We start from the raw sequence: 26458 nt of genomic DNA, 5'->3' as shown, positions 1-26458 counted from the left end.
TCAAGGATCATAGTTGTAACTATTTTTAAAATTTACAAAAGTCAAGCAAAGTAAAGGGGTCAATGATGTAACTATTTAATAACCTCTTTTAGTTGACAAGTTTACCCTTATCCTAGATGCATTAAAGGTTGTACCATATGTTAATTGATTTGTGAATCCCTTAAAATTAAGGTGTCTTAATTTGTCATTGTTTGGTGTATTATATATAGTATAGATTAAACTTGTCATTACAAAACATTTAAAAAATTAAAAGAAAAAAAAGAAGAAACACCTTTAATGAACAAACAAACAAACATTAAAAACATAAATGGACACCTTATCAAACATTCACGTATAATTGAACGACATAGACTTTATTCGTATTCATTTCATTTAGTTAACCGAACAAAATTCCTTATTCATGTTTGTTCACTTATTAAATGAACGGACATAAACGACTTATAATCAAACAGTTCCCCGAGAGCTTGGTTTGTTTATAGCCCCATGTGCAACTAGGTAGTAAACAAGCCGAGCCCAAGCTCGCTTGACTAGGCTCGTGTAGTACCTTAAGCGAGTCAAAGTTCAGTTATTAAGTCGTGTGAAACTAATGCATACAAGCATTGACGAAGCTTAGTGGCCCCGTTTTTTTGCGTAATAATGTAAATTACCCGTTTTTTGTCCAAAAATTTGTATACATAGTGTATAATATACACGTTTGTGAGCGAAAATTAGAGCCCGCTCCTGCGCGTTTATATTTTTTTTAATATATTTTGAGTAAAAAAAAACTCGTTCAAGCTTCGCCACAGCCTCGAGATTAGCTCGGTAGCAAATTAATTGCACAACGCATTGACATTGAGCCATTGTATGTTAACGCATAACGTATTGTACCATAATAATATTAATCCAACCTATCTATCTATCTATCTTCTCAACGGTTACCGGCGCCGTCAACCGTCGTCATCCAAAACCGTGCGAGATGCTGACGTGGCAGTCAAGTTTTCCGGTAATCGGTCAAACATCACGGATTATTGTGCGTACCGGAAAACCACGTACTCCGGTGGTAGCATTTTCTTTTTCTTCTTCTTCATATATTCATCAACGATCCGTCAGGTGCAACTAATTTGATGTTAACTGTGTTTAAATCACTAATGTTTTAACTGTATTAAACCTACTGCATAACATAATAATTTGTTGATTATTAAGCCTAAACCTAAACCTAAACCTAATTTGTTCGCCTCAATTTGAAGATCAGATTCATAATTAGATTAATCGAAATTAGCCGAAAACCGACGAAACCGAACCGAAACTAACCGAAAACCGGTTAAGTACTGTATTAATCAACAATTCATATTTTCATATAATTTTAGTTCAGGTTTGGCTTTGGTTATTAATTGAACCGAAAACTAACCAAACTGATATCGGTTATCGGTTTCGGTGGAGTGGAATAACCGAACTGAATTGATATATGCTCACTCTTACACTAAATGGAATCATCCTGGAATGAATTAAGTTGAAAAGTGAAGGTTAATTTTGGAATATGATGAAAATGATGAGTTTGATGAATGATTAATGTGCAGATATGCAGTGCTTGGTGCTGGCTTTGCAGGATTATCAGTAGCATGGCACTTGTTAGAGGTACACGTTCATACTTTATTTGTGCATGCATCTGAATTGTGGTTATTAGCCCTGTAAACGAACCGAACGTTCAGTGGACCGTTCGGTGGAAATCAAGCTTGTTTCTGTTCGTTTGTTTAGAACATAAACACATGTTTCATTTGTTGTTTATTTACGTTTGTGAACGTTCGTTTAACCCATTTAACTATGCAATTTTATAACTTTTAACAATAGTAATTAAACATGTTCGTTTATGATTTGTTTATTTATGTTTATTTATAATTGTTCATTTACGTTTGTTTAGATTCTTAACGAACGAACATAAATGAACACGAACATGATCATTTTCCTAACGAACAAGCATGAACAAGAAAAGGCGTTCGTGTTCGTTCAGTTCGTTTACAAGCCTAGTGATAATTAGATGCTTTCAGTGCAGAATTTATCATTGTTATAGTAATTGTAGAAGAACTTCAAGAACACATACCATTTTCATTAGTTTTTGAAGAAATAGGTTCTGATTTTGTTGTATGGGACTTGTTTTGCAGCGCAGTCCTACCGATTTGCATGTATGCATTGATGTTCTTGATGAGATATGAATTGGAGGTGGTGCTTCGGGAGTAGCTGGAGGACTCCTTCATCCTTATTCTCCTAAAGGTTACATCTTGTTTTTACTCATGCATATTTTTAACAACATTTATTGTTTTATTATCATATTTTTTTTATGTTTATTTGCAGTTAAACCTCTTTGGATGGCAGCCAAGTGTTGGGAAGAGACTTTAAGGCTTTTAAGCATTGCTGAATCGAACAGTGGAGTAATTAATCAGAACTCTAGTGCGTTTATTGCGCGAAGAAAGGGTATTTTGAGACCCGTGGTCAGCTTGAAAAACATGAGTGTGATGAATGATGTAAGCTTTCTAAATTGGTAAATGGAACACACAATGCAATACAGTTTAATAACTTAACAATAACGTGATAATTTCTTTTCCTTCTTGAAGAATGCTCAGAACTCTCTTGCAAGTTGCAGAATACAGTCTGTTAATGAAGAGGCAGCCCGGGATTTAGTGCCTAGTATATCTGTTCCTTCCAATTCAGCCTTTTATATGCATGATGCTGTAAATATACACCCCCAACGCTATCTTGAGGTGAATATACTGTATGATATTATATATACATATTTTTACCACTTACTGTTGCTTCTTAGAGGCGTTTGGATATTCATTTTGAAACTTTTTATCTGATTCCGTGTTAGGATAAACAGATTGTCCAACATAATTGATTATCTAAGCCCTAAGGGTAAAACAGAATGATCAATTTGCCCTTTCCTTTAACTTGAATTGAGAGGCTTTTACTTCCATTTCATAAGGTAATCTTTAAGTTTTTTCACAAAAAAATGTCATTTTTTGATCATTTCATTCTTTAATTCCTTGTATAATGAGAATTTGCAAGAATCTAATTATTTGATTATTAAAATTTCAAACAACAGAAGCATATCCAAACACAATTTTAGACAACCCCTTTTATTATTGTTCGTCATTTCATTCTGATTATTGTTGAATATGCATATCTCGTATATCCATATAGTGCTTAATATATGGATATTTCATCATGGCTAGGCTCTATATTTAGCTTGTGAAACTCTGGCAAAAGAAATGTCCAATACAGGACTTGGTGAAAAGGAGATAAACTTTCACATGAGGTCTGTTGACCGTCTCCTTGAATTAGAAGGTAATATATGCGATACATTTTGGAGTTCCTTTTTATGTGTATGTCTCAAAATGTTTTGTTATATGATTACATGCTTCATTTTATAGGTGAATATGATGCTGTTATTGTATGTTTGGGAGCCAGATCAACTTTCCTTTCAGAACTTTCAGGAAAGTTACCATTAAGGACTTGTAGAGGCATCATTGCACACTTGCATCTGCCCAACAATATCAGGTATTTAACAAAATAGGATTCAAATATCTCATTCGTTTGTGTATGCATTTATATTAAACTTATGTTATAAAATGTTTCAGAGAAGACTTTCTAGAACATAGTCCTTCAATCTTATCAGATGCATGGATTGCCATCCAGAATCCACGAAACGTATACGTGGGGTCCACATGGGAATGGAGATCTTGTAATTATTCTCAAAACGTGTCAACTGAGGAAGCTTCGAGCTTTGGAAGAACTTATACCAAAAGCATCTGCAGTTTATCCAAACATATTAAAATGGGATTTTGATGGAGCGCGTGCAGGTCTAAGAGCAATGCCACCTCTTACTGGTAATGGGTCTCTTCCGCTTTTAGGTCAAATAGATGATCTTATTGGTCAAACTCATAAGACCAAGTTTTGGTCATTTTCGGGTCTTGGGTCTAGAGGTCTGTTGTACCATGCCTGGCTCGGGAAGTTGATGGCTCAAGCTGTAATTTCTTGTCATGAGGATGTTATTCCTTCCGAGTTGACCTCTTGGAGACCAAATTTAATCAAAAAGTAGTAATTTTTCAAACACAAAAGAATTCACTTAGATACAGAATTACATAAAAATAAAAGGAAAAAAAATGCATCATCGAAAGAAAACTCAAAAAAGCATATGTAAAAGTTTCTTGTTGATCAATCCCTTTCTTCTACTATGCTTTCATGAAATTTACACATCTTTTCACCTACCGTGTTCTTCCACGGTTGTTTTTGGTGGTGTTAGGTGGTGGCAACCACCAGCCTCACCATTGGCTTCACATGCCCTAGGATACAATATCCCTAGAAAGATCTTAAATAATGTCCATCTAGTTTTTATATGTTTTTTCTTGTGTACATTGTTCGATTACATCTAACTAGACTTCGCGTCCAATGCTGCATGGATGATGAATTTAAGAATATCTAAAGGAATGTAAGTAACAATACTGAACAACCATATTACTGCCGCCCATCCCCATCCAATTCCTTGCATCTCTGCAAAATTCCAGTCGGCATATACTGCTAGAAATGTAGCCACCTGTATATATAAAACACATGAATGTTAAACACAACTCAAATCAAATAGTTGGTAGTTAAGGTGGTTAAGGTAGTTTGTACTTACTATCTGAGCTACTACGAATGCAAGCATGAGCAAGGAGCTAGGGCATTCAAGGAATGACCAACTTTGAGATCTCGTTACAAAAATAAGCGCCTGGCTAATAATACTCACTTGAAGGTATAGTGCTGCAGTGGCTTCATCATCGTTTCCAACAATCGATCGAACACCAAAAAGCCTCTGAACATTAAAAATTAATTATTATTGTCACGGACTCACGGATTTCTTATAAAAAATCATAACGGTAACAAGTGACATTGACTTACGGGGAAGAAGTCGGTTTTAGCAGAGAGCCAAAAGAACAAAACGGTCACGAGTGAAAGATAAGTCCCGAGGACGATACCAGTGACGAAGATTTCATTGAGCCGCCACGCGTCGGGGAGGGGTGACGGTTTAACCCGGTCAGTGGAGATCATCATGATGGTGCTGTCATTAAGGATGGCGATGACGAGAATCATGAACGGTGAGAAGTCAAACCTCCATATGACAACAATGAGCATGAACCCCAACACGATCCGGATGGTGATTGAGACGGCATAGATCGTGTAGTTTTTCATCCTTTGGAAGATGCATCGGCTCGTCAGTATAGCCGCCACTATCACGTTAAGCCCCGGCTCGGTTAGGATTATGTCAGACGCGCTCCTGGCCGCGTCTGTGGAGTCTGACACCGCTATTCCGATGTCTGCCCGCTTAAGTGCCGGTGCGTCATTCACACCGTCTCCTGTCATACCGCATATGTGATTCCTCTGTTGTAACCTCTTGACGATCTCGTATTTATGCTCTGTAAGAATGCAAAGTTAGTGTTTGTGAAAATTACGGTTTGATAAATAGTACAGTTGAGTATTATATTATGTACCGGGGAAAACTCCGGCGAAGCCATCAGCCTTCTCAATGAGGTCATCGATTGCAGAGCTGTTATTATAACCGCCTTCTGAGAGAATTGAAGAAGAGGGATACATGTCAGTACCCATACCAAGTCTTCTACCGGTTTCTTTCCCGATTGCAAGTTGATCTCCGGTTATCATTTTAACTTTAACACCAAGTTCTAAAGCCCTTCTAATAGTCTCGGCGCTGTCATGTCTTGGTGGGTCAAAAAGTGGCAACAATCCTACAAACTCCCACGGTGTGCCCGCGCTCTCCTTTGTCTTCTCGGGTACAGTTTGTCGAGCCACGCCTAGAGACCGAAGACCTCGGTTTGCGAACCCGTCAATGACATCCTGAGCCCGCTTCATTGTTTCGCCGGTGAGTTCGCAAAGTTCGATGATCTATCAAGAAATATAACGTTATTGGTTAATGGTTTCAAAACGTTATAACAGGAAGGAAAACATTTAAGAAAATAAGTGAATTGTTACTTGTTCTGGTGCACCCTTGCTGACCCGATACCAGTCACCCTTGTTGTCAATGTAGGTTATGGCGGTGCGTTTATCATTGGGGTTAAACGGTAGGAAATGGACCTCTTTGATCCCGGCTCGAGCCTCTTTTGGATCACCCAACATGTTGACAATGCAAGCATCAATCGCGTCTTGGTTTTCAACCCTTGAAGCTCGAGCACCATACAGCACCACCATATCCCTATCGCTATCCTTGACGAAAACCTGTAACAAGTTTTGACCATTTAGATAACAGTAAAGTGGTTGACTTTTCAGTTTTGACCAAGAAAACAGAAAAACAGACCTCGATTAACGATTTGTCAACTGTTAGCTTGTTAAGAGTGAGGGTACCGGTTTTATCGCTACAAAGAATATCCATGCCCGCCATTTCTTCAATGGCGGTCATCCTCTTGGTGATGGCACCTTGTTGTGAAAGGTGGTGGGATCCAATTGCCATCGTGACAGATAAAACCGTAGGCATGGCAATCGGGATACCACCTATCAAAAGGATTAATAAGTTATCGATACCATCTCTATACGGTCGTCGTTGAATCACATATATCACCACAATCTCGATCGCCATTCCAATCGCAATCGAGCATATGCAAAAGTTACCGATGGATGTCAAAACCTGTTGGAAATGACCGGCCGAGTCAGTGCTGTTCACAAGGTGGGCCGCCTTCCCAAAGAAGGTCCGGACACCGGTGCCTACGACAACCGCTTCAATTTCACCTTGCTTGCACGTCGAGCCAGAGTACACCGGGTCCCCAGGGTTCTTGTTTACAGGAACTGACTCACCAGTAAGGGCAGATTGGTCAATTTTCAAAGTATCACCTTCAAGAAGACGGGAGTCGGCTGGGATAATATCTCCTAGCTTAACACTAATAATATCCCCGGGAACCAATATGCCGGCGTCTTGTTCGCTCCATTTTCCGTTCCTTAAAATCTTTGCTTTCGGGGCTAGGCTTGCCATTAGGGCGGAGGCGGCATTGCCTGCGTTGTTTTCTTCTATAAAACTGATGGTTGAGTTGATCAGAAGCAGCACAACTATGCCTACAAAATCCGGCCAATCCGGCGGCCTGCCGCCACCGTTGGCCAATACAATGGCCATTATGGCTGCAATTTCCATCACCCATGAAAGGGGATTCCACATAAATCCCAGAAACTTTAGCAACTTACTTTCCTGTTTCAAACACAAGTCAACCTAGTTAATAACAACAGGCAGGGTGCAGACTCATGTTTTTTAGTTTTCTTCAAAAAAAAAAAAGGTAAACAACAACGTGCCTCTTTCTCCTCAAGCTTATTTGGGCCGAAGATGTCGAGCCTCTTAGCCCCTTCATCGTCGTTCAAGCCCTCGCGCGTACAATTTAAGATCGTTAAGACATCATCGATAGGGATTTTTTCAAGATCAATTTGATTACTTTTAACTTCTTGTAAGGAATTATCAGACATTGTGACTGATTGCTAGAAAAGAGAATTTAAATAATATAATAATATAATATTATTATTAAGATAAAAGTCGGGCCTCGCGACAACCCCTCAGGTCCTCCACCATGCTTATGAACACAGTAGAGGTCGTGGTCGTATATAAACACGATTTAGAGGGAAATGTTGAAGCCCTTTTCTGTTAAGGGTGACCAGATTCTTTATATCCTTCCTCTGTTACATACCGTTTTGTTTTTCTCATTTCCACAAAATTAGGACTGCAATTAATAAATTGAGGGTAATCCATTAACATTTATCAATGTGTGGAGCATAAAATTCATCTCATTTTTCACAAGTGAATGGCTTTATAAAAACCACCCTAATTATAGTATAACTTTATTGTTGTAGGATTATAACAAAAAGGATTTGAATTACTTATGCACTTGTATATCTTTTCAAGAATATGTTAACATCTAAAATAAATTTTCATCTATATCAATAATGGTCAGCGAGCCGGTGACAGGGAGTTTGAGTCGTTTAGTACATGGATGAAAATGAAAAGGGAATTATATTCGATTAACTAAATGAATAAACACAAGTAGAGGTCCCATTCTATTCATGATCGTTGATAATGTGTTTGTTTATATTCGTTCATTAATATATGTTTGTTAATGTTACTTCTCTAAAGTTTTGTATTACAGTTCAAGCTAATATAAACTTCTAATCGTTTGTGTATGGTTGTGTTCGGTTATAAAACGAACAAACATATATTTGTAATCGTTTGTGAATGGTTGTTCATTAGTTTATGTTCTTTTGTGTTCAGTTATAAAATGAACAAACTCGTTTCTTTAATTACTATAGTTTAATTGAGTTATGCTTGTGTAAACCATCTGTCCATATGATAATAGCTAAACGAAGGAATGTAAACAAGGCCTTGTTTTGTTTGTAAACGACCTAACAAAGTGTCTATTTTAAAGCTTGGTTCAGTATGTAATCATGCCTAAATGAATTAAGGTGTTTGTGTTGCATGCATTTAGACCAAGAAGCTCGTTTCAGTTGCGTGTGTTTTTTTACTACATACTTGACAACAATCATTAATTGCCCATAATCGGGCTAAATACCAAACATGCAAATTGTGAAATAAACCATCATAGATATTGAACCGTCTACAATCATTTAAGGTACACGAAAGAACAAAATGTGATTAAACAAATTCATAGCCCGTTTAACATAAAATAAAACATCATCAAAAGCACCTCAAAACCCAAGCTTGGTTCTGCGCCAGTGCCTGCGCTTCGCATTGTACCTGAATAATAATAACAAACAACTTGTTAATAAAAAAATAAAAATATGGCATCTTTCTATGAAATCAAGATTGCTACAAAACAAATTATGACCTGATGGTGTTGTCGGTTCTCATCCGAATCTGTTCTGCCTCATCTTCTTCGCAAGCTTCTTCTTGATCATGAAAGTCTTGTGCGACGGCTGTATTAAAACAAAATGCGAGCTAAAAGAATACATCCAAAATAATTTATAGTGTGTTATTCGTAATTGTTCTAAAGATATTTGTAGATCAAGTTACTAATCACCGAGTCAAACATCTATAAATATTCTAGATGACTAGCACCTGGAAACCAAGTTTATGATGTTCAAACACCAGCCAAACCGAGCTAAATCAGCTGGTTCGATTGGATATGAAAAGCTGAGTTTCACAGAACAACTTACTGGTTGGAGTCTGCCAGTAAACCAAACCAACCCAAATGATAAAAAAATATACATTTTAAATTTCTTATCATCTAATTTTAACAAAAAAAACAACAAAATAATTTATGAAGTAAATAAACTAGCAGCTAGGGCTGTAAGCGAACCGGACGTCCAAGAAGTTCGTTTATGTTCGTCCGTTTAATAAACGAACCAGACATGGACACAAAAATTTCGTTCGGTAAGCTTAACGGACTAACACAGACAAGGGCCAAGTCCGTTCGATAGTGTTCGTGAACGTCCGGTAACGTTCGTCCAATTACGTCCGGTAATGTCCATCAGGTATCGTTAGTGTTTATATCTATCCAGTATTGTAATTTAACTGCAGAATTTCTAGTGTTATTAATAACACTTTTATATTACTACACATGTTTGATGTCTCTTATATTATAGTGATCCACTTTATGTTAATATATTAAGTGTTAAGTATATTTGGATGTTATATGGTGTAATTCCTAATTTGTATGTGAAGTTGTTTAGATATATGCTTGGTGTCAATATGCAACCGTTTATATTTGTCCATTAGTGTTCGTTGTCCATTAATGTTCACATGTTTGTTTGTCCATTAATGTCCATTAGTGTCCGTTTGCCCATTATTGTCCGTTTAAAATATTAACGGACGGGCATGGACGGACACGGACAAACTCAATTTCTTAATGGACGGACACGGACATGAATTTTCGTTCGGTAGAGTGTTCGTGAACCGTCCGTTTGTCTGTCAAAAGCTTAACGGACGGACACGGACATGCTCTCGTCCGGTTCGGTCCGGTCCGTGTACACCCCTACTTGCAGCCATAGCATTTATATAAATATTTTTAATTATAATACATAAAAAATAAAAATTTAACCAATACCCTCAAACTAGAGGTGGGCAAATAGCCCGGTTAATTAAACCGACCTGAAAATCGAACCAAAACCAATTATGTAGAAATCGGTTCGGAACCAGCTTGTAATTTTCTTCACCAAAACTGGTTAACCGAACCGAAACCGGCCTAAACTGGGCAACACCTGAACCGAAATCGATCGTAACATTGTCAAGAAACCGGTTTCAACACGAACGGAAACCGATCATAAACCGGTTTTGTCTTTTCTTGACCAAACCGAACCAATTTCAACCCAAACCAGTTTTGAGTTTTAAACCACCTCTACCTCAAACCATCAAAAATGAACAGTTAAGCCGGTCTGACAAAACCGGACAGTAGAAACTACAATGTTAACCGATTGCTAGGTGAAATAAATATATGTATACTTGAATCATGGTAACCTAAACAGGATTCTGTACGGAAAAGGATTAAACTAACCACATCATTGCATCTACAAACTGTAAATTCAACCACCACATATCTAAGGTGAACACTACAATAGTGATAAAATGCCCAAATTTAAATATAAAATGAAGCAACAAAATATTGCAACTACTCCACAAATGAGCGTAAAGGCATGACATAATAATAATAATAATAATAATAATAATAATAATAATAATAATAATAATAATAATAATAATCGATTTGGACACATAAAGAGAATAGGATATAGAAGATTACCATGGCTGCTGCTGCTGCTGCTGCTTGTCTTCTTTGTTGCAGTAAGATTAGATTAGATGGCAGCAGCGGCTGTGATGAAGGTTTTGTGTAATATAGCTACTTAGGGTTGACTCTGTGTGGGCTTCAAATGCAGGCCCATTGTCACATATGTGAGGAAATAACCCATCACTAGAGGTGCATAAATCGCCAAATCGGGTTTTTCTACAACCCATTTCGGTATTGGAAAATTAGGTATTGGTCATACCCGGGTTGGGTTCGGATGCAGGTATTGTCTCTAAAAACTATATCTTATGCACCGGGATCGGGTCGGTATAGAACTTGGTATTCTAAAACCGGATATTAAAAAACCCTATTATCGGGTTTTTCTGGTTTTTTTCACATGCATATTTGGGGTATTTTTTGGATAATTTTGGGTATAGATCGGGTATTTAAAAAACCTCGATTTCGAGTATGAAACAGGTTCCAGTTCTCAGGTATATATCGGGTCTGATACGGGTACGGGTTTTGATACATAAATGCATACCCATCTGTACCCTACGGGTATGGTCGGGTACGGTTTTGGATAGTAAAAACCTAAGTATAAAAAACTCGATCCAGTTTTTTTTTTGGGTATGGTTCCAGATTCGGGTGTGCACATCAATGATCAACCCATCAGTACTTTCAAATGTGTTTCAGTTGCTAAAACCCATAACTTTTGACCCAGACTATAAACTCAAAGGATGATCGATAAGTTAATAACCAAACAGTTAACCGAAAACCCACGAAACCAAAATTAACCGATAGCTGAACACCATCGGTTAAAAGAAATTAACCAAACCAAACCTTCCATGTTTTCATACATTTCATGTTTTACGACCATCATTTCATATTTATACCGCCATCTAATGTGTGTGTGTGTGTGTGTATAGGGGTGAGTTATTGTACAATAATAACTTGTCGTACATTACGTGCGCGACACTGCTGGTAATCGATTTCAATTTCACGCGGTGGCAGTTTGGTAAATAACCCAAACAGTAGTTCACGATCAAATTCATCGATTTAAAATCGATTCCGATCCAAATTCAGAACTCCTTAATATATCTCATCCAATTTCTAAACTCTAATCACAACTTACAATATGAAATCTCAAAAGTTAAAACCCAAAATTGAAAATAACGTCACTGAACATTAAAAATCTTCAAATTGATCAAAAATTGTTGATTTAATCAATAGAATTGATGTGTATGAGGCTTTAGAATCATCAATCGATTATGAAATTGCATAATAATACACTTAATTGAGCTATGATTAGGGTTCATGTTTAAACGTTCTGCACAAAAACTTTAAACGTTCTGGACTTTTTGTATAGAACTTCTAAACTTTTTGTCTAGAACTTCTAAAGTAAAAAATTTTAGACAAAAATGAAGAAAAAGTTTAAACGTTCTGACAAAAAAATGAACAAAAAGTTTAAACGTTTAACTAATACGTTCTGATCAAAACTACAAATTTAAACGTTCTGAACAAAACGAACACCTTTAAACGTTCAAGTTTAGATGTTCTGTACCAAAACTTTAGAAGTTCTAACAAAAGGTTTAGAAGTTCTATACAAAAAACTTTAGAAGTTCTATACAACAACTTTATACGTTCTGTTTAAACGTATTATACGTTCTGTTTAAACGTTCAGAACAAAAATCAATTAAACTTTAAAAGTTCAGTACAAAAAGTTTATACGTTATGTTTATACGTTTTAGGATAATGTTAATACGTTCAATGTTAAAACCCAGAACTCAAACTCAAAATTGATAACTGAAACTTCAAATTGATGATTAATTGGATCAATTTCAAAGTTTAATTGATCAATTAGTTCATCAATTTCAATTTCAATTGATCAATTTGATAAACTAACCTGTGAATAACTCGTGACGGAGAAAGATGGTGTTCACGACGGTAACGTCGATGGTCGCGACGGTGAATACAATCGTTGGACGATGATGAATTGATGAACGGTGATAGTGAAGGCGGACGGAATCGATGGGAGCAGTGGATCATAGTTGATGAAATTTACAATATTGCCATCGCGTGATTTTGAAATCAACAGTGTAGGAACTCGCGTACGTAATGTATGATTAGGGATTATTGTATTGGATCTTTTATCTATATATATATATATATATATATATCTTCATTTAATGTGTTTTGTTATTAATTTCATGTATGTGTGCATCCATTTCATGTGTTTCTAAGTAAAAGTTTTAACATGAGTTTGATTTTGATTATTAACCAAAAACTAATTGCTTAATTTGATTGGGGCTAATAACCGAATCGTGCATACCCTTGCTATAAAGTATAAACAACTATCTATTATGTATATCATAGTAAACTTATTTATTTATTTATTTGCATGTTTCTTAAATAGTATTAACTTAACATAATTTTTTAAAATTTGGCTTAAGTTATTGGCAATGACAACTTTTTGAAGAGATCGCCATTGCCCCTCACTTGTAAAACAAAAGATTTTACCCCACACTATGATACATGCAAAGTTTTTATTATCCTAAAATAATATAGAGCATCAATTTCTTTGTAGTACGTATTATTTCAAGCTATGAAGGTTAAGATGGTGATACACACTAATAAAAAGATGAAAACTGGAATTGACCCGTTTACGTTCTTTTAATATCTCACAAATGTTACTTATGGTGTTTGGCACATGTTAGGTAGCCTTCATTTAACAAGATTTTTTATGTTCATGTATTAGGAATTGGTTGAAATGATGATCTCAAGACAACCCAATATGCACTTGAGAGTTGAGAAAGTTGATGTTTAAGTCGAATTAAAAGTGTTTTGGGGGATTGGAGTCAAAATCTTTATTGTCACTAAATTTCACTCAAGGGGATAAATGGAGCCCGAAAGGCGCAAAAGGGGGCCCAAAATGCACAAATGAAAGCCAAAAGGCACAAACGAACCTCAAAAGGTATAAAGAGAGCTCAAACAGCACAAACGGACCTCAAAAGGCATAAAGGGAGCCCAAATGGCATAAAGAAGCCCAAAAGGTACAAATTGAGCCCAAAAGGCACAAACGGAACACAAAAGACACAGACGGATCTCAAAAGGCACAAATGAAACAAAAAAGGCATAAACGAATCTCAAAAGGCACAAACGAAACACAAAAGGCACAGACGGATCTCAAAAGGCACAAAGGAGCCCAAAAGCCACGACGAGAGCCTAAAAGACACAAGCGTAATCTAAATGGCACAAAGAGAGCCCAAATGGCACTAACTGAGCTCAAATAGAATAATGGAAGCCCAAAAGACACTAAGGGAACCTAAAAGGCACAAACAAAACCCAAAATGCACAAACAAAGCCCAAAAGGCATAAAGGGAATCCCATAATGCACAAACGGAGCCCAAAAGGTACAAACGGTGCCCAAAAGATAAAAAGAGCTTAAAAGCCACAAACAGAGTCCAAAATGCTCGAGAAAAATCCAAAAAGCATATACAGAGCCCAAAAGACACTTACACTTAAAAATAGAAAATAGTGAAGTCTGAAATATAGATGGTAGTTTCTTGCAATTCCTTGCTCTAAAAGTGCAAAATCCCCACCTCAACAAAAAAGAGGTCTTGGGTGCTAATAAGTAAGTTAACCTTAAAAAACTCTAGGAGGTTTAAGTTATTATCAAAGAGGTCTTTGGAACATCAATTATTACTTAGTGATGATTAAAGGCTTTGTATCTTTAACGTCTGAGCTTGAAATTTGGCCAAAGGGTTTTTGACACATATGTTTCTCTCTAAAGATGTTTCTGAGTAAGTCAGACTTTAAAGCATCAAAATTAGTATCACATCAATTGGGTGATAGGTAAGTTAACATTAAATACCCTAATAATATTAATTTGTCATGTAGAGAAATCTAGCACATATAATATTTGTTTTTATTAAAACACAAATTATTAATTTAACCAACTCTTAAACCATCAAAATTTTACCTTTAACCGGTCTAGCCAAACCGAACCTTATAAATCACAATATTTGCCAATTCCTAACTGAAGTACGTCTTTATTAATCTTAAGACAATGCTTGAATCATGGTATTGTACAAACAAAGATTGAACTAAGAGCACCCACACCGTGCACCATGTCACGAGGTTTGGGAGGATGTGGCGCATGCCTTATGGAAAGCAGGGGGATGAGCTAGTCGTGGAGCCAAAGTTCGGCAAATGGGTTTGATTCTGCAAACCTCGAAGCATTCGGTTGTCAACCACATGAATGCAAAACTTATATAACTAAAAACCAAGAATAAAAGAATATAAAATAGTATAAATCACAAAGATATAATAAAATAAAAAATAACCAAGGACTGCTCGTAACAAGTTATAAAATTTGAGGGTGTTTACTATAAACTGATTTAATAAAAAAAAATTAAAAAGTCAAAACTAATAATTAATAATAGTAAGTAGTATATGTACAATGTATCTCCATCCATGTTCACCGGCGCGTTACTTCACGCGCCAAGTATCTTCAGTTCGTCCACCGCAACGCAGTCGTGTTATTCATCTACTACTAAGTTCAATCGATCGTCCATGGCTTCCTCTGTCAGAATAGTCGTTGTCGGTGACGTGGTGAGTTTGTGTGTGCTTTCAACGGATATTATTATTATTATTATTATTATTATTATTATTATTATTAATTGTTTGAATATATCTGAAGCATGATGAGTGGAATCTGCAAGAGGATTCCAAAGCTCTTGATCTGTTGCAGGTAATTAATAATTGTTACTCAATTTTGTTTTAATAATAATAATAATAATAATTTCGTGTGGTGAATTCATACATAATCATATTTATGTTAAAACCTAGATTTCAGATAATTAATATGAGCTATACAGTATACATTACAATTTTGTCTCACAATTAATTGCTACATCTTTAAAACTCGTGGCTCGGAGCTCGCTTGAATTAGCACGGTTTAAAACCGAGCTGATCTGGCTCAGTTTGTGAATGAGTATAGCCCGAGCCAGTGGCGAAGCTTGGGCTAAATAATAGGGGAGGCCAAAAGTATTCAGGGATGATCGGACTCGATACCTATAAATTTTTTCGGACGAAATTGCGAAAATTTACACTAGTAAGCGATAAACGGGGCACCAAGCAAGCTTCGCCCTTGCGGCTCATCAGCTCGGCTCGGTTATGGCTTGAATTATTTTACCTTTATTATATATCTGTAACTTTATAGTAGAGGGGTTCCCACTCGATACGATGGGGATCATCACACTTATGTTGGTGATTTACAAAAGAGTTATCGACGTTTAAAGAGACAGGGGATTATACTCTTAAAATTATGTAAATTACCTTTTGTATCTTCCTCATATGTATTATAATATAGTATGTGTGTGTGTGTGTGTGTGTGTGTGTTTTGAACTTGACTTGAAATTGTATTTTATTAAATCTCTTATTAAAAACCAGGCCGAGCCGGAGCTTGGCCTGGCTCGGCTCGTGAACTGCTCACCACTCAATCTAGATCATTTTATTCAATTTAAATCCAGGGTTTGATGGCATTTGATGGTCACTCTGTATTCTTATTGTCTAGATAGTATCACAGTGAATGATTGATGCTTTCATATGTATGTGTGTGCATACAACTATAGACCACCTTGAACATAATAATAAAACACTCTCATTATCGCATATCACTCATGATGTTATTGTTCTGCATTTTCCTGTTATTAGTTACACTTTTTTTTTAAATTGCAGCCAGATTTGGTGCTGTTTACAGGCAGGTTTTTTCATGCAATGCTTGCTTCTTTTTGATTATCTGGCAAGCTTTCCTTAAAGTTCCAGTCTTGAAGTGTTTATGGTGATCTGCGATCCTATTTTATTCTTTGTTTTTCAACCGTCTCGTGTTGTTCTTTTTGTCTGCATGCGTTTCCAGGTGATTTTGGTAATGAAAATGCTGAACTTGTTAGGAGCATTGCAGCTCTCAGAATTGCTAAAGCGGCTATTCTAGGAAATCATGATGCTTGGAATACTCAAAATTTTTCTGAAAAGTAAGTACACTTATACGAGGTATTTTGGATTAGGGGTGTTTGGCATTGCATTTTTTAGGGAGAATATCTTATTATGGCGTTTGCAAAACACAAATAATCAGAAAATAATGTTTTGTAAACCATTTGAAAAACTTGATCATCTGAATATTAGACTGCCTGATAGGCTGATGGACACATAATCACTTAGCCCCTGGAGCTATATTTCACAGCCATGATGAAATCTCTTTAACCATTAGTTTGTCATGATGAACACATTATCAATTTATCATATTGAACTCTATACGTAGAATATGAAAAGGAAAATAAGATATGACACACATTTGAGCATAGTATGCGATTTTAAGAACATAGTTTTAATCATTTTATTTGTCTTCCTTTGATTTGCTCTCATAATTAATATTATATTTTCTTCTTTCTAATTTTGTCATTGAATTGAAGACGCAAAGACGCGGTCCAACTTCAGCTGGAAAGGTGAGCTTTATTTATTTTCAATTATGAAGATTTTTCTCTTGTTAGTGTAACATACCACGTTGTTGTTTTTAATACCAAAAATGTGTCATTCTTTTTGTTTTCTTACGTACCCTGGATAATTTGAGATAAGTAATGGTTTTTATTTGCATGCCTTGCTCATTAAAACTTTAGTTTTGCTTAATCTGAAGTCAAAAGTCATGTTGCCTTTATCATACAGTCAGACCTTACACTATACAATTACCATCACACCCCTAATCTCAAATATACCGTAACAATACTCCCTCCATAATGACAGCGCATACCATTTGATGTAACCGAATTTAAGACTCTCAAACCGCAGCCAATTCTTCTAAACAGTAATTTGTGTGCAGAGTTGGTTCATTGCAGTCTTCATAACAGCTCTGTGCTTCCATTACCAGTAGTACACTGTACACACTGCACCTTTAAAGCTTCTTCATTATCCTCATCATCACCATCTGCATTTTCATAATTATTCTTTGCTTTCTAACTTTTTAAGCTGCTGGCCTGCTGTTCTTTCAAGTACTTTTTCATATATTCAGATCTAGCTTTATATATTACAATAATATGAGCATGGTCTTTATTAATCTGTCACTTTATTAATCATATAGTGTCAAGTTTATTGTCATATGTTGAACCCATTGATGAATAAAACTAATTCATGTTATGAAATTCAGTTTTGGAGAAGAGCATGTTGGTTACAAACGGTTAGACTTCCGTCCATTAAAGTTGAGTGTCATCGGAGGACGTCCCTTTTCTTGTGGAGGCGAAAGGTTTTTTAGAAAACAACTTCTAGCTAAAAGGTCAGTGTATTTTTTTGTCGTTTTTTATACAAACAATACATTTTTTTTTATAAAAAATATTCGGTGAACAATGAATTTCTGTTAGATATGGAGTTCACAACATGAATGAGAGTGCAAAAAGAATATCCGATGCTGCTTCGGGGACACCAAATAATCATTCCATTATTCTTCTAGCTCATAACGGACCCACTGGTAACCTTTTTATACAATCCTATATTCTTTTTACAAATGGTTTTGTGTTAAATTCGTATGTTCAGGTCTCGGTTCCAACATTAACGACATTTGTGGGCGAGATTGGGTGCGTGAAGGTGGAGACCACGGTGATCCAGGTGACTATTATTTCACCTTAATTTTTCTAGTTTGTATATACACATATATGTATAATCTTATACATATTTGTTGAGTTGATACAGATTTAGCACTTGCTATATCTCAACTTAAAAGCAACACCAAATATCCTGTTCCACTTGTTGTATTTGGTCACATGCATAAAGAACTGGCGTTTGGAAACGGTCCACGTAAAATGATTGTGGTTGGAGATGACAACACCATATACCTAAACGGGGCCATTGTTCCTCGGGTCAAAAGATTCCGTGACAACCCATTGACCGAAAACCCAAAACATACATTACGAGCCTTTACTTTAATCGACTCGAAAGAAGGAAAAGTAGAGAAAATTGCAGAAACTTGGGTTTCAGTAAATGGAGACAACACTAGTGTTGAAGAGGAACACATATTATTTAGTAGTAACATGGTTAACACTTAACACCTCTAATCTGTAAGATGTAAAATTTAACTGTTTTATTAATAATATGTATCAATATAGTTGACAGTTAAATAAAGTTTTACCATCTCATCTCAATAATTATTAGTAGGTACTTTTGTATATTGCATGGGCAGGTAACAGGTTAAGCTAACATGAAAGTAGTGGTCCACCATTACCTAGACATGTTGAAAGGTGATGCCAGGTCAATTTGTAAGTTTTGACTCATTTTTTTTGGGATGGTACACCACTTTACTTTGTTATTATATGGGGAAATCATGGAAGTATATATTTTATTAGGTGTGTTATATATCATGGAAATAATTTTATCCGTTACATAAACGAGAGTTAGATTTGACCGTCTGCCTTTAAGATTCGGGTATGGTTCATAAATAGTATATATATATATATATATATATTTTCATAATGATACACGGATTAGATTTGAGAATTGGTTTTCTAGATCCATGTATCCCTCAAAAAGATATTTTCTTCTAAACATATTGAATGATACATGAATCAGATCTGAGTCTTTCGTCTAGATTCGCTTATAAGAACGTCTTTTGTCTACTCACGTTACATTATCTGGAATCGCCTTTCAAAAGAAAAAAAGATATGGAATCGGATTTGAGCATATGTTTTTAGAACTATGTTTCCCTAAAATATGACTTTATTTGTTTGCTCGTATCAAATGATACACACATGATATTCGAGTATCCTTTTTCTATACCAACACAACTCATGCTTAATGTGAGATTGTTAAAATTAAAAGATGATACATGACTATAAAGTGAGGTATGCTTGGCATGATCATTGAAGTACACTACACCATGACCAACTTTTTATAAAAAAAATCACTTAGACAACAAGAAAAAACATACACAAAAGCACAAAAAAGGTTGTTGTTATTATTATTATTGTTATTATTATTATTATTATTTGAGTTTATTTGATGATAATTTGATAATTAATCAGTCAAAGATGAGACAATAGAGAAAAGGAAAAGCTTATATTGCCATTCATCTTTAGCTTTGTTCAAGGCATTGGCTTTTGTTAGGACACCAACTTCCATGCCATCTCATATGTTATTTTTTTGGCCTTTTGACCCACTCTATTCCTTTTACCTATTTACATGTATATATTTTGTTTTCTTTATTTGTGAAAGAATATTAAATTTTAGTCCTTTTTAGCACACATAATTATTTATTTTTATTAAAAAAACAGAAAAAGAGAACATTGTAGTTAATAATTATATGTTAAGAATAATCATTATAGAATATTTTTAGAGTGGTGCAATGTTTATATATATATATTCTCTCTTAATTATAAAAATATTATATGTTTAGATTGAATCTTAAATGTTTTTCTATAAAATTATATATTTAGTTAAATGTATTTGTTTTTAATCAATATATGTATATATAGTTTAAGCTATTGATCATTTTTTTCCTAATTATCATTAATTCGAAGGGTTTTAAAGAGTTTTCTAGTATCGTTGTTCTTTATAAAGAAACTTCTAACGAGTTACTTTGGCTCGAGGTGAGTATGACCTTTTAACCATTAGTCACCGATTTCAAATGTCTTTTACTATTATTTACTTGATCATTTTTTACCAATTAAAAATAAGATTTTGAAACATTTTAGTAACAAAAACCATTTTGCTTCCAAATATCCGGAACCCAGTTTATATACAGAATTATTGTTTAACTAAAAAACATACGTACATAATTCTAGTTTGGTTTAGAAATTCGTTACAATCATGACGTAGGTTAATGCTAGTGAATGACAAAAAACAACATAATGTTAACATAACTATTGTAAATATGAACAAAATTTGTTAATAAAATAACAAAAAATTGATACAAACCATAAACATTTTTTGTACTTTATATGTATTGTAGCTTTAATGCAACAAAGCCTGCCAAACCTAGGCCAGCATGTGACAAACATAACAAGTTAAATAGAAATAATCGCCATTGCCCATTCTACACAATATTATTAATTATTACTACTCCTATTAAAACAAAATTGACACCCAACTTTTCTTGAAAAAAAAAAGGATTTTCTTTTTCCGAAAATTGATGCCAAATTCACAAGATTTTGAACGAATTCGTTAAAACCCAGATATAAAAACCCATTATTTCATCTGGGTTTTCATTTTCTTGGCCAAATTATCAATCTTTATGAACTGGGTTTTTGTTCTCCAGCAAGATTTTGAACAAATCCTTCAAAACCCATATATAAAAACCCATCCTTTCACCTGGGTTTTCATTTTCTTGGCCAAATTAACAATCTTTATGAACTAGGTTTTGTTTTTCAGCAATATTTTGAACAAATCCTTCAAAACCCAGATATAAAAATCAATTCTTTCACCTGGGTTTTCATTTTCTTGGGCTAATTAACAATCTTTATGAACTGGGATTTTGTTCTTCAGCAAGATTTTGAACAAATCCTTTAAAACCCATATATAAAAATCAATTCTTTCATCTGGGTTTTCATTTTCTTGGCCAAATTAACATTCTTTATGAACTGAGTATTTGTTCCTTAAACAATATTTTGAACAATTCTTTTAAAACCCAGATATAAAAACCCATTCTTTCATCTGGGTTTTCATTTTCTTGGGCTAATTATTAATCTTGATGAAGTTGGTTTTTGTTGGTGTTCATCAATGGGGAATGTAACCTCAAATGTAGCTGCAAAGTTTGCATTTTTCCCACCAGACCCACCAACATATGATGTTTTTGAAGACGACACAAGGCTTGTGTTTACAGGGATTACAGCAGACAAGAATGTTGATGTTCATTTGATTGATACTAAAGGCGGCAACAAAGTTGTTGCTACTTTCTGGAAGCATCCATTGGGGAAGTTGACTGTTTTGTATTCTCATGGTAATGCTGCTGATTTGGGCCAAATGAAGGAACTGTTTATTGAGCTTAGAGCTCACCTCAGAGTTAATATTATGAGGTACTGTAGTTAAGATATATGAAATTTGTATAGTTAATGTTTGTTGGTGTAAAATTATGTTTTGATTGTGTTCATATGTGTTTTGTTTCTTTGTTTTATGAGGTACAAAATAATAGTTTAATACTGAAATAATAAGGAATTAAAGTAGACGCGTAAGGTATGTTAATCAATGATTTAGGCGTGTTAGGCTAATAACATGAAACGGTTGAAAATTGCAAAATTTGGGGAAAATTCTTGGTTGACCAAATTGAAACCCTAGTTGGTGAATTCGGGTACCGCCGTAGGCTGTTTGCCACGTGATCTGGCTTGACGGGACCTTTTCGTCCACTAGTTATGGGTCTGTAATTCCATCCATAGCCCAAGTTATGTTATTTTTGAAGTTTGAGCCTTTTATGCCATGTTTCGGGGGTTATGATCTTATTGGTATTTCAAAATTAGGGGTGTTTTTTTTTTTGCAAGTTAGGTGATATTTGTTCTATTGTTCTTGGAAATCTTTATGTTTTATGGTTTTATGTGAATTTGTAGAAATTGAGGGTTTTGGATTTATGTTCTTGGATTATAGTAATATTGATTTTGGTTAGTTGCCGGTCTTTATGAATTATGATCTGATCTTGTTAGATTCTTTTTATTTAGTATCATGTAATCACATTAAAAACGCACATCCAAACGCCTCCTTAGTGTCGTTAGTCATTGGATTATGAGAAGGGATATTACAAGGGTGTTTGCATTGTTTCCCAGTTCAAGATCCCTTTTTTGAACAAGGGTAATTTGGTCATTTTGGAAATCTTTTCGATAAGCAAGTTCTGTTTTTTATCTCATTTTTGCAAGTTAATTAAGCTAGACTTTCATAGGGTTTGTGTTTACTATGTTCAAAAAGCAATACCATAGCTTAGTGATGATTTTAAACGTCTTAAAAGTTTGTACCGTTTTATTTGCCATATAATTAAACAGACTATCTTTTATAAGATCTTGATAACTATTGTGAACTCTGTAACATATATGAAAAACATTAGTGAACATGGTGCCATATATGTTATACAACTTGTAGCATCTGTATCTTTTTATAGTAACATGTTTGACCTAAATTGTCAAAGTATATATTTTTATCAAAAAGTAACAATATTTTGTGTATATTATATTGCAGTTATGACTATTCAGGATATGGAGCTTCCACCGGCAAGGTAAACCAAAATGCTAAACATAATTGCTTATCATGTGTGTGTCTGTGCGTATGTATGCATACGCGCGTGCGTACGCATTAATTTCACGAAAAGTGCAACCTTTTCTATTTTAAGATGAATTACTTTTGTTAAATTAGCATGTTAAATATAAAAAATACTTTATGCATAATGTTGTGATTAAAGTTTAACGATGACATTGATTATGATCCACTTTATTTTCCTTATATAATGTTAAAATGGTATTTTAAAAACTTAACTCTCAACCGAGTTTTTTTTACTAAACCATGTGCATTTAGACATCTTCCATCTCAAAATCAACATAGAATCCTAAAATTACCTTTCTACCCACACGATCATGGTAACCGTAAAGCATTGGCACCTTCGATTTGGTCTTCAAGATTCCTTTTACTTTCTTACCAATGAAATATACATTAGATATTTATCAATAGTCAACACTTGTAACAATTATTAACCACTTGTTTTCTTTCATACTTAGCCATCTGAATTCAATACATACTATGACATTGAGGCTGTCTACAACTGTTTGAAAAACAATTATGGAATCAAGCAAGAAGACTTGATCTTATATGGACAATCCGTTGGCAGCGGGCCCACATTACACTTGGCTTCTAGACTACAAAGATTAAGAGGCGTTGTTCTACATAGCGCTATTCTTTCAGGAATACGCGTCCTCTATCCCGTCAAAATGACCTTCTGGTTCGACATTTTCAAGGTAATTTACAAGTTTGCCCTTCAACCATTTGACACCAACTCACTAACCCTTATGTTGTTTTTGCTACAGAATATTGACAAAGTACAGAAAGTCAACTGCCCGGTTTTAGTCATACATGTAAGTAACCTTCGTTTCTTTAACTCACCGCACAATTTTTTTTATATTTTTTTTGGTGTCATTTAAAAGTTGTGGACTCGTTTGACTCATAGGGTACGAACGATGAAATCGTTGACTTCTCACATGGGAAACGATTATGGGAGCTTGCGAAAGACAAATATGACCCGTTGTGGGTCCAAGGTGGTGGTCACTCTAACCTTGAAAGTTTTCCAGAATACATAAAACATTTAAGCAAGTTTATAAAAGCAGTGGAGAAACTTTCCTTAAAGAACAAGCAACGCCTTTCTTCAGTCCCAAGTATCGAAGAAGTCAAACACAACCGGTGTTTGAGGTTTGGAGGAAAATGAAGAGGATGATTGTGTTTTGTTTCTTTATTATTACGAGCAGGCGAAGAAATCTTGATAGCCCGAATCGAAAGTTTGAAACTTGATACCGCGGATCAAGAAATCTTGAGTTGTTGACAAACTGAATTAAAGTTATGGTTTTTTTAATCTGTTTTTAGAGGAAGTTTAATGTGTGGTATTGTTTATGCTTTTGCATTTGATGATGGTTGTAATTAAACTGTTGATTTTTTTTATGCTAGATTTTTAGATTCTTTGTTATTGTGATGTGAAATCAAGATTTGTGAATCAAAGTTGTGGAGAATCTTGAATCTTGAGTGAAAGGATGAGATGGTATGATCTTTTTATTGTTTTATTATATATTGAGAATCTTTTACTTGATGTTAGTTTTGTTTTAACGATCAACAAATATATCCTGGCTATCGAGTAAAGGTAGAACCGGTTCCAACGGGTCCGGTTTCAGGGAGAAACCCAATACCAATACCAATAACAGGTCGGGTACATGTAGGAACCGGTTTCGAGTCGGGTCTGAAACTTCGTATTTTGTGCACCTCTAGACAGCGGTGAGTTGCTCAAGCCCACCATCTCTTGTTCTGGGGTAAAAGGCTGACCGAATACCCATTTCGGTAAAACCCGGTTGGGACTGGATTCGAACTTGCGGCCTCTATTCCAAATTTTCATTTTTCCTTTAATGCCAGCTGAGTTAAAGCTCTTTGTTTTTTTTTAAACGACGAATTTCTTTTTGTGTTTAGGTCACCACACTCTTCAAATTGTAGAGCCCCGTTGCCTCACTCTGGCCAGACTATGTTGGCTTAACCGGGCCCATACTGGCTTCAGAATTTGGCTTGGACGTATCCTCGGGAAACTATACCATCGACTGTCACTTGACGGCCATTGGACTCTCAGGCAAAACACACAGCGTGACAAAAACCACTTGACGGCCATTGGACTTTCAGGCAAAACACACGGCGTGACAAAAACCTGGGTGAGCATAGGATTCGAACCGACAACCACTCAAAACCTAGCTCATTGGCATTACTTGATGTTAGTAATCAGCTTATGTGAAATCTGGTTAGAATATAATAAATTATATGTATGAAGTTTATGGTACAAGTATTGATTTATGCATAAGGTACAATTTCAATAAATGAGTTTCAGTTTGTGATGATTTGGTAACAACTTTCCTGTTGTACTGTTATAACATATATAAAATTATAAATTTTGTATTTTACTTAAAACGATTTTATGAAATTCACTCGAACTTAATGTGAGAACATACATAAATTTGACATGAACTTCCAAGTTTGGGTTTAGTCTAAAGAGATTCGGGTCGAACCCACAAACCAGTCCCGTCTTCAAGATTTCGAGTGTTCTAAACGAGTACTAAAATACGAACCACTAATGGGCTACTTACATGTGTAATTGTGTATTTGACTATTGGGCCATGTATGTTAGTTAATAGTTTATTATGGGTTTTAAAAAGAGTAGTGGGTTTAACAAATGTTTGTGGGTTATACTTATAGTTTGTAATTGTTTTAAAAGATGTATATGTTTATATCTACAAAAAAAAAGGGAGAAAAGGACCCTGGTATCCTTCGCGAGATCGGGCTCTAAGCGGCTTTTGGTGTTGGCCCTGCATCAAACACTTTTAGCTAACTGAGTTGTGTTGTGGTCGACTTGACAACTGTGTGGGTTGATCCGTTTGTTTATATAGTTCAAAAGAAATTGTTTTATGTCATGACTTAAATTGATTGGATAAGGGATATTTTATGTCTTTAGAAGATAATAGAGATGAAACAAGTATTTATGTTTAATTTTGTATTTTTGTTGTAAGTTTTGCAATTTTCAAATATTAATATACAAATAAAAGATAGATTAATTGGGTCGTATTCGTGTTAACCTGAATCATGTCATGTTTGGATTTATACATTAAGACACGATTTCTAGTTAATAAATTTGAGGTTGAAACTATTATCTTGTTGTCATTTATGTGCAACTTAACCTAGCTACAATGTTATTAAAGGCAAATTGGTCTAGACGTCGTGAGTGGGAGTCCTTCTGAAGCTATTTGTTCGGGGTTGACCGAGGGGTTTCTTTAGCCGTGTGTTTTCTTGGGATGAGTAGACCGAGTCATCAAGTTTTGTTCTTCAGACGAAAGAATTGTTCTGTGTGTCCGGGCCTTTGCTGAAACTTAGGTACAAAAATAAAGGCATATAAGTGGCATTGGAAATTGAAAGTCAAAATAATTTGTCAGCAATTTGACTTTAGTTAAAGAAGAATATTCCCCATAGATTTGTGTCTTAAG

General features: G+C 35.1%; 3 protein-coding genes and 2 pseudogenes across 5 annotated transcripts; 3 read left to right on the top strand and 2 right to left on the bottom strand.

Annotated features, from left to right (window-relative positions):
• The first annotated feature begins 881 nt into the window (after positions 1 to 881).
• Positions 882 to 4197, top strand: LOC143568710 (uncharacterized; annotated as a pseudogene). Its single transcript, XR_013141612.1, has 8 exons — positions 882 to 1089; positions 1557 to 1614; positions 2139 to 2247; positions 2329 to 2498; positions 2589 to 2735; positions 3207 to 3318; positions 3405 to 3531; positions 3612 to 4197. The product of XR_013141612.1 is annotated as an uncharacterized LOC143568710 (transcript).
• A 186-nt stretch (positions 4198 to 4383) lies between these two features.
• Positions 4384 to 7516, bottom strand: LOC143568721 (ATPase 8, plasma membrane-type-like). Its single transcript, XM_077054800.1, has 7 exons — positions 7300 to 7516; positions 6320 to 7198; positions 5998 to 6240; positions 5502 to 5910; positions 4912 to 5426; positions 4652 to 4825; positions 4384 to 4567 (listed from the first exon to the last, which is right to left on the bottom strand). The coding sequence occupies exons 1-7, from the start codon at positions 7465 to 7467 to the stop codon at positions 4403 to 4405; spliced, it is 2553 nt and encodes an 850-aa protein (XP_076910915.1). The 5' UTR covers positions 7468 to 7516; the 3' UTR covers positions 4384 to 4402.
• A 1057-nt stretch (positions 7517 to 8573) lies between these two features.
• LOC143567363 (large ribosomal subunit protein eL39-like) lies at positions 8574 to 8920 on the bottom strand (annotated as a pseudogene). Its single transcript, XR_013141402.1, has 2 exons — positions 8838 to 8920; positions 8574 to 8746 (listed from the first exon to the last, which is right to left on the bottom strand). The product of XR_013141402.1 is annotated as a large ribosomal subunit protein eL39-like (transcript).
• A 6282-nt stretch (positions 8921 to 15202) lies between these two features.
• On the top strand, positions 15203 to 19119 carry LOC143568700 (uncharacterized). The gene is made up of 9 exons (XM_077054789.1): positions 15203 to 15341; positions 15430 to 15480; positions 16470 to 16491; positions 16648 to 16762; positions 17201 to 17233; positions 17929 to 18054; positions 18140 to 18246; positions 18312 to 18383; positions 18468 to 19119. Exons 1-9 carry the CDS (start codon positions 15204 to 15206, stop codon positions 18818 to 18820), a joined length of 1017 nt encoding a protein of 338 aa, XP_076910904.1. The 5' UTR covers position 15203; the 3' UTR covers positions 18821 to 19119.
• Positions 19120 to 20821: 1702 nt separating this feature from the next.
• On the top strand, positions 20822 to 24440 carry LOC143568689 (uncharacterized). The gene is made up of 5 exons (XM_077054781.1): positions 20822 to 21781; positions 22926 to 22962; positions 23459 to 23695; positions 23765 to 23812; positions 23905 to 24440. The coding sequence occupies exons 1-5, from the start codon at positions 21486 to 21488 to the stop codon at positions 24157 to 24159; spliced, it is 873 nt and encodes a 290-aa protein (XP_076910896.1). The 5' UTR covers positions 20822 to 21485; the 3' UTR covers positions 24160 to 24440.
• The last annotated feature ends 2018 nt before the right edge of the window (positions 24441 to 26458 follow it).

This window comes from Bidens hawaiensis, unplaced genomic scaffold (genome assembly GCF_021521415.1).
Source record: "Bidens hawaiensis isolate Kalapana, Puna unplaced genomic scaffold, B.hawaiensis_p1.1 tig00001236_1, whole genome shotgun sequence".
Lineage (NCBI taxonomy): Eukaryota > Viridiplantae > Streptophyta > Magnoliopsida > Asterales > Asteraceae > Bidens > Bidens hawaiensis.
This window is presented reverse-complemented; position numbering and strand designations above follow the sequence as displayed.

Bases quoted from the DNA above. Each gene is read 5' to 3' on its own strand.
- LOC143568689 (XM_077054781.1), top strand. From the start codon at position 21,486: ATGGGGAATGTAACCTCAAATGTAGCTGCAAAGTTTGCATTTTTCCCA. The intron at 23,696-23,764 runs GTAATTTACAAG...TTTTTGCTACAG, and splicing joins TCTGGTTCGACATTTTCAAG to AATATTGACAAAGTACAGAA. The intron at 23,813-23,904 runs GTAAGTAACCTT...TTTGACTCATAG, and splicing joins GCCCGGTTTTAGTCATACAT to GGTACGAACGATGAAATCGT.
- LOC143568721 (XM_077054800.1), bottom strand. From the start codon at position 7,467: ATGTCTGATAATTCCTTACAAGAAGTTAAAAGTAATCAAATTGATCTT. The intron at 5,427-5,501 runs GTACATAATATA...GCATTCTTACAG, and splicing joins CTTCGCCGGAGTTTTCCCCG to AGCATAAATACGAGATCGTC. The intron at 4,826-4,911 runs GTAAGTCAATGT...TTTAATGTTCAG, and splicing joins CTAAAACCGACTTCTTCCCC to AGGCTTTTTGGTGTTCGATC.
- LOC143568700 (XM_077054789.1), top strand. From the start codon at position 15,204: ATGTTCACCGGCGCGTTACTTCACGCGCCAAGTATCTTCAGTTCGTCC. The intron at 16,492-16,647 runs GCAGGTTTTTTC...ATGCGTTTCCAG, and splicing joins AGATTTGGTGCTGTTTACAG to GTGATTTTGGTAATGAAAAT. The intron at 18,055-18,139 runs GTCAGTGTATTT...AATTTCTGTTAG, and splicing joins AAACAACTTCTAGCTAAAAG to ATATGGAGTTCACAACATGA.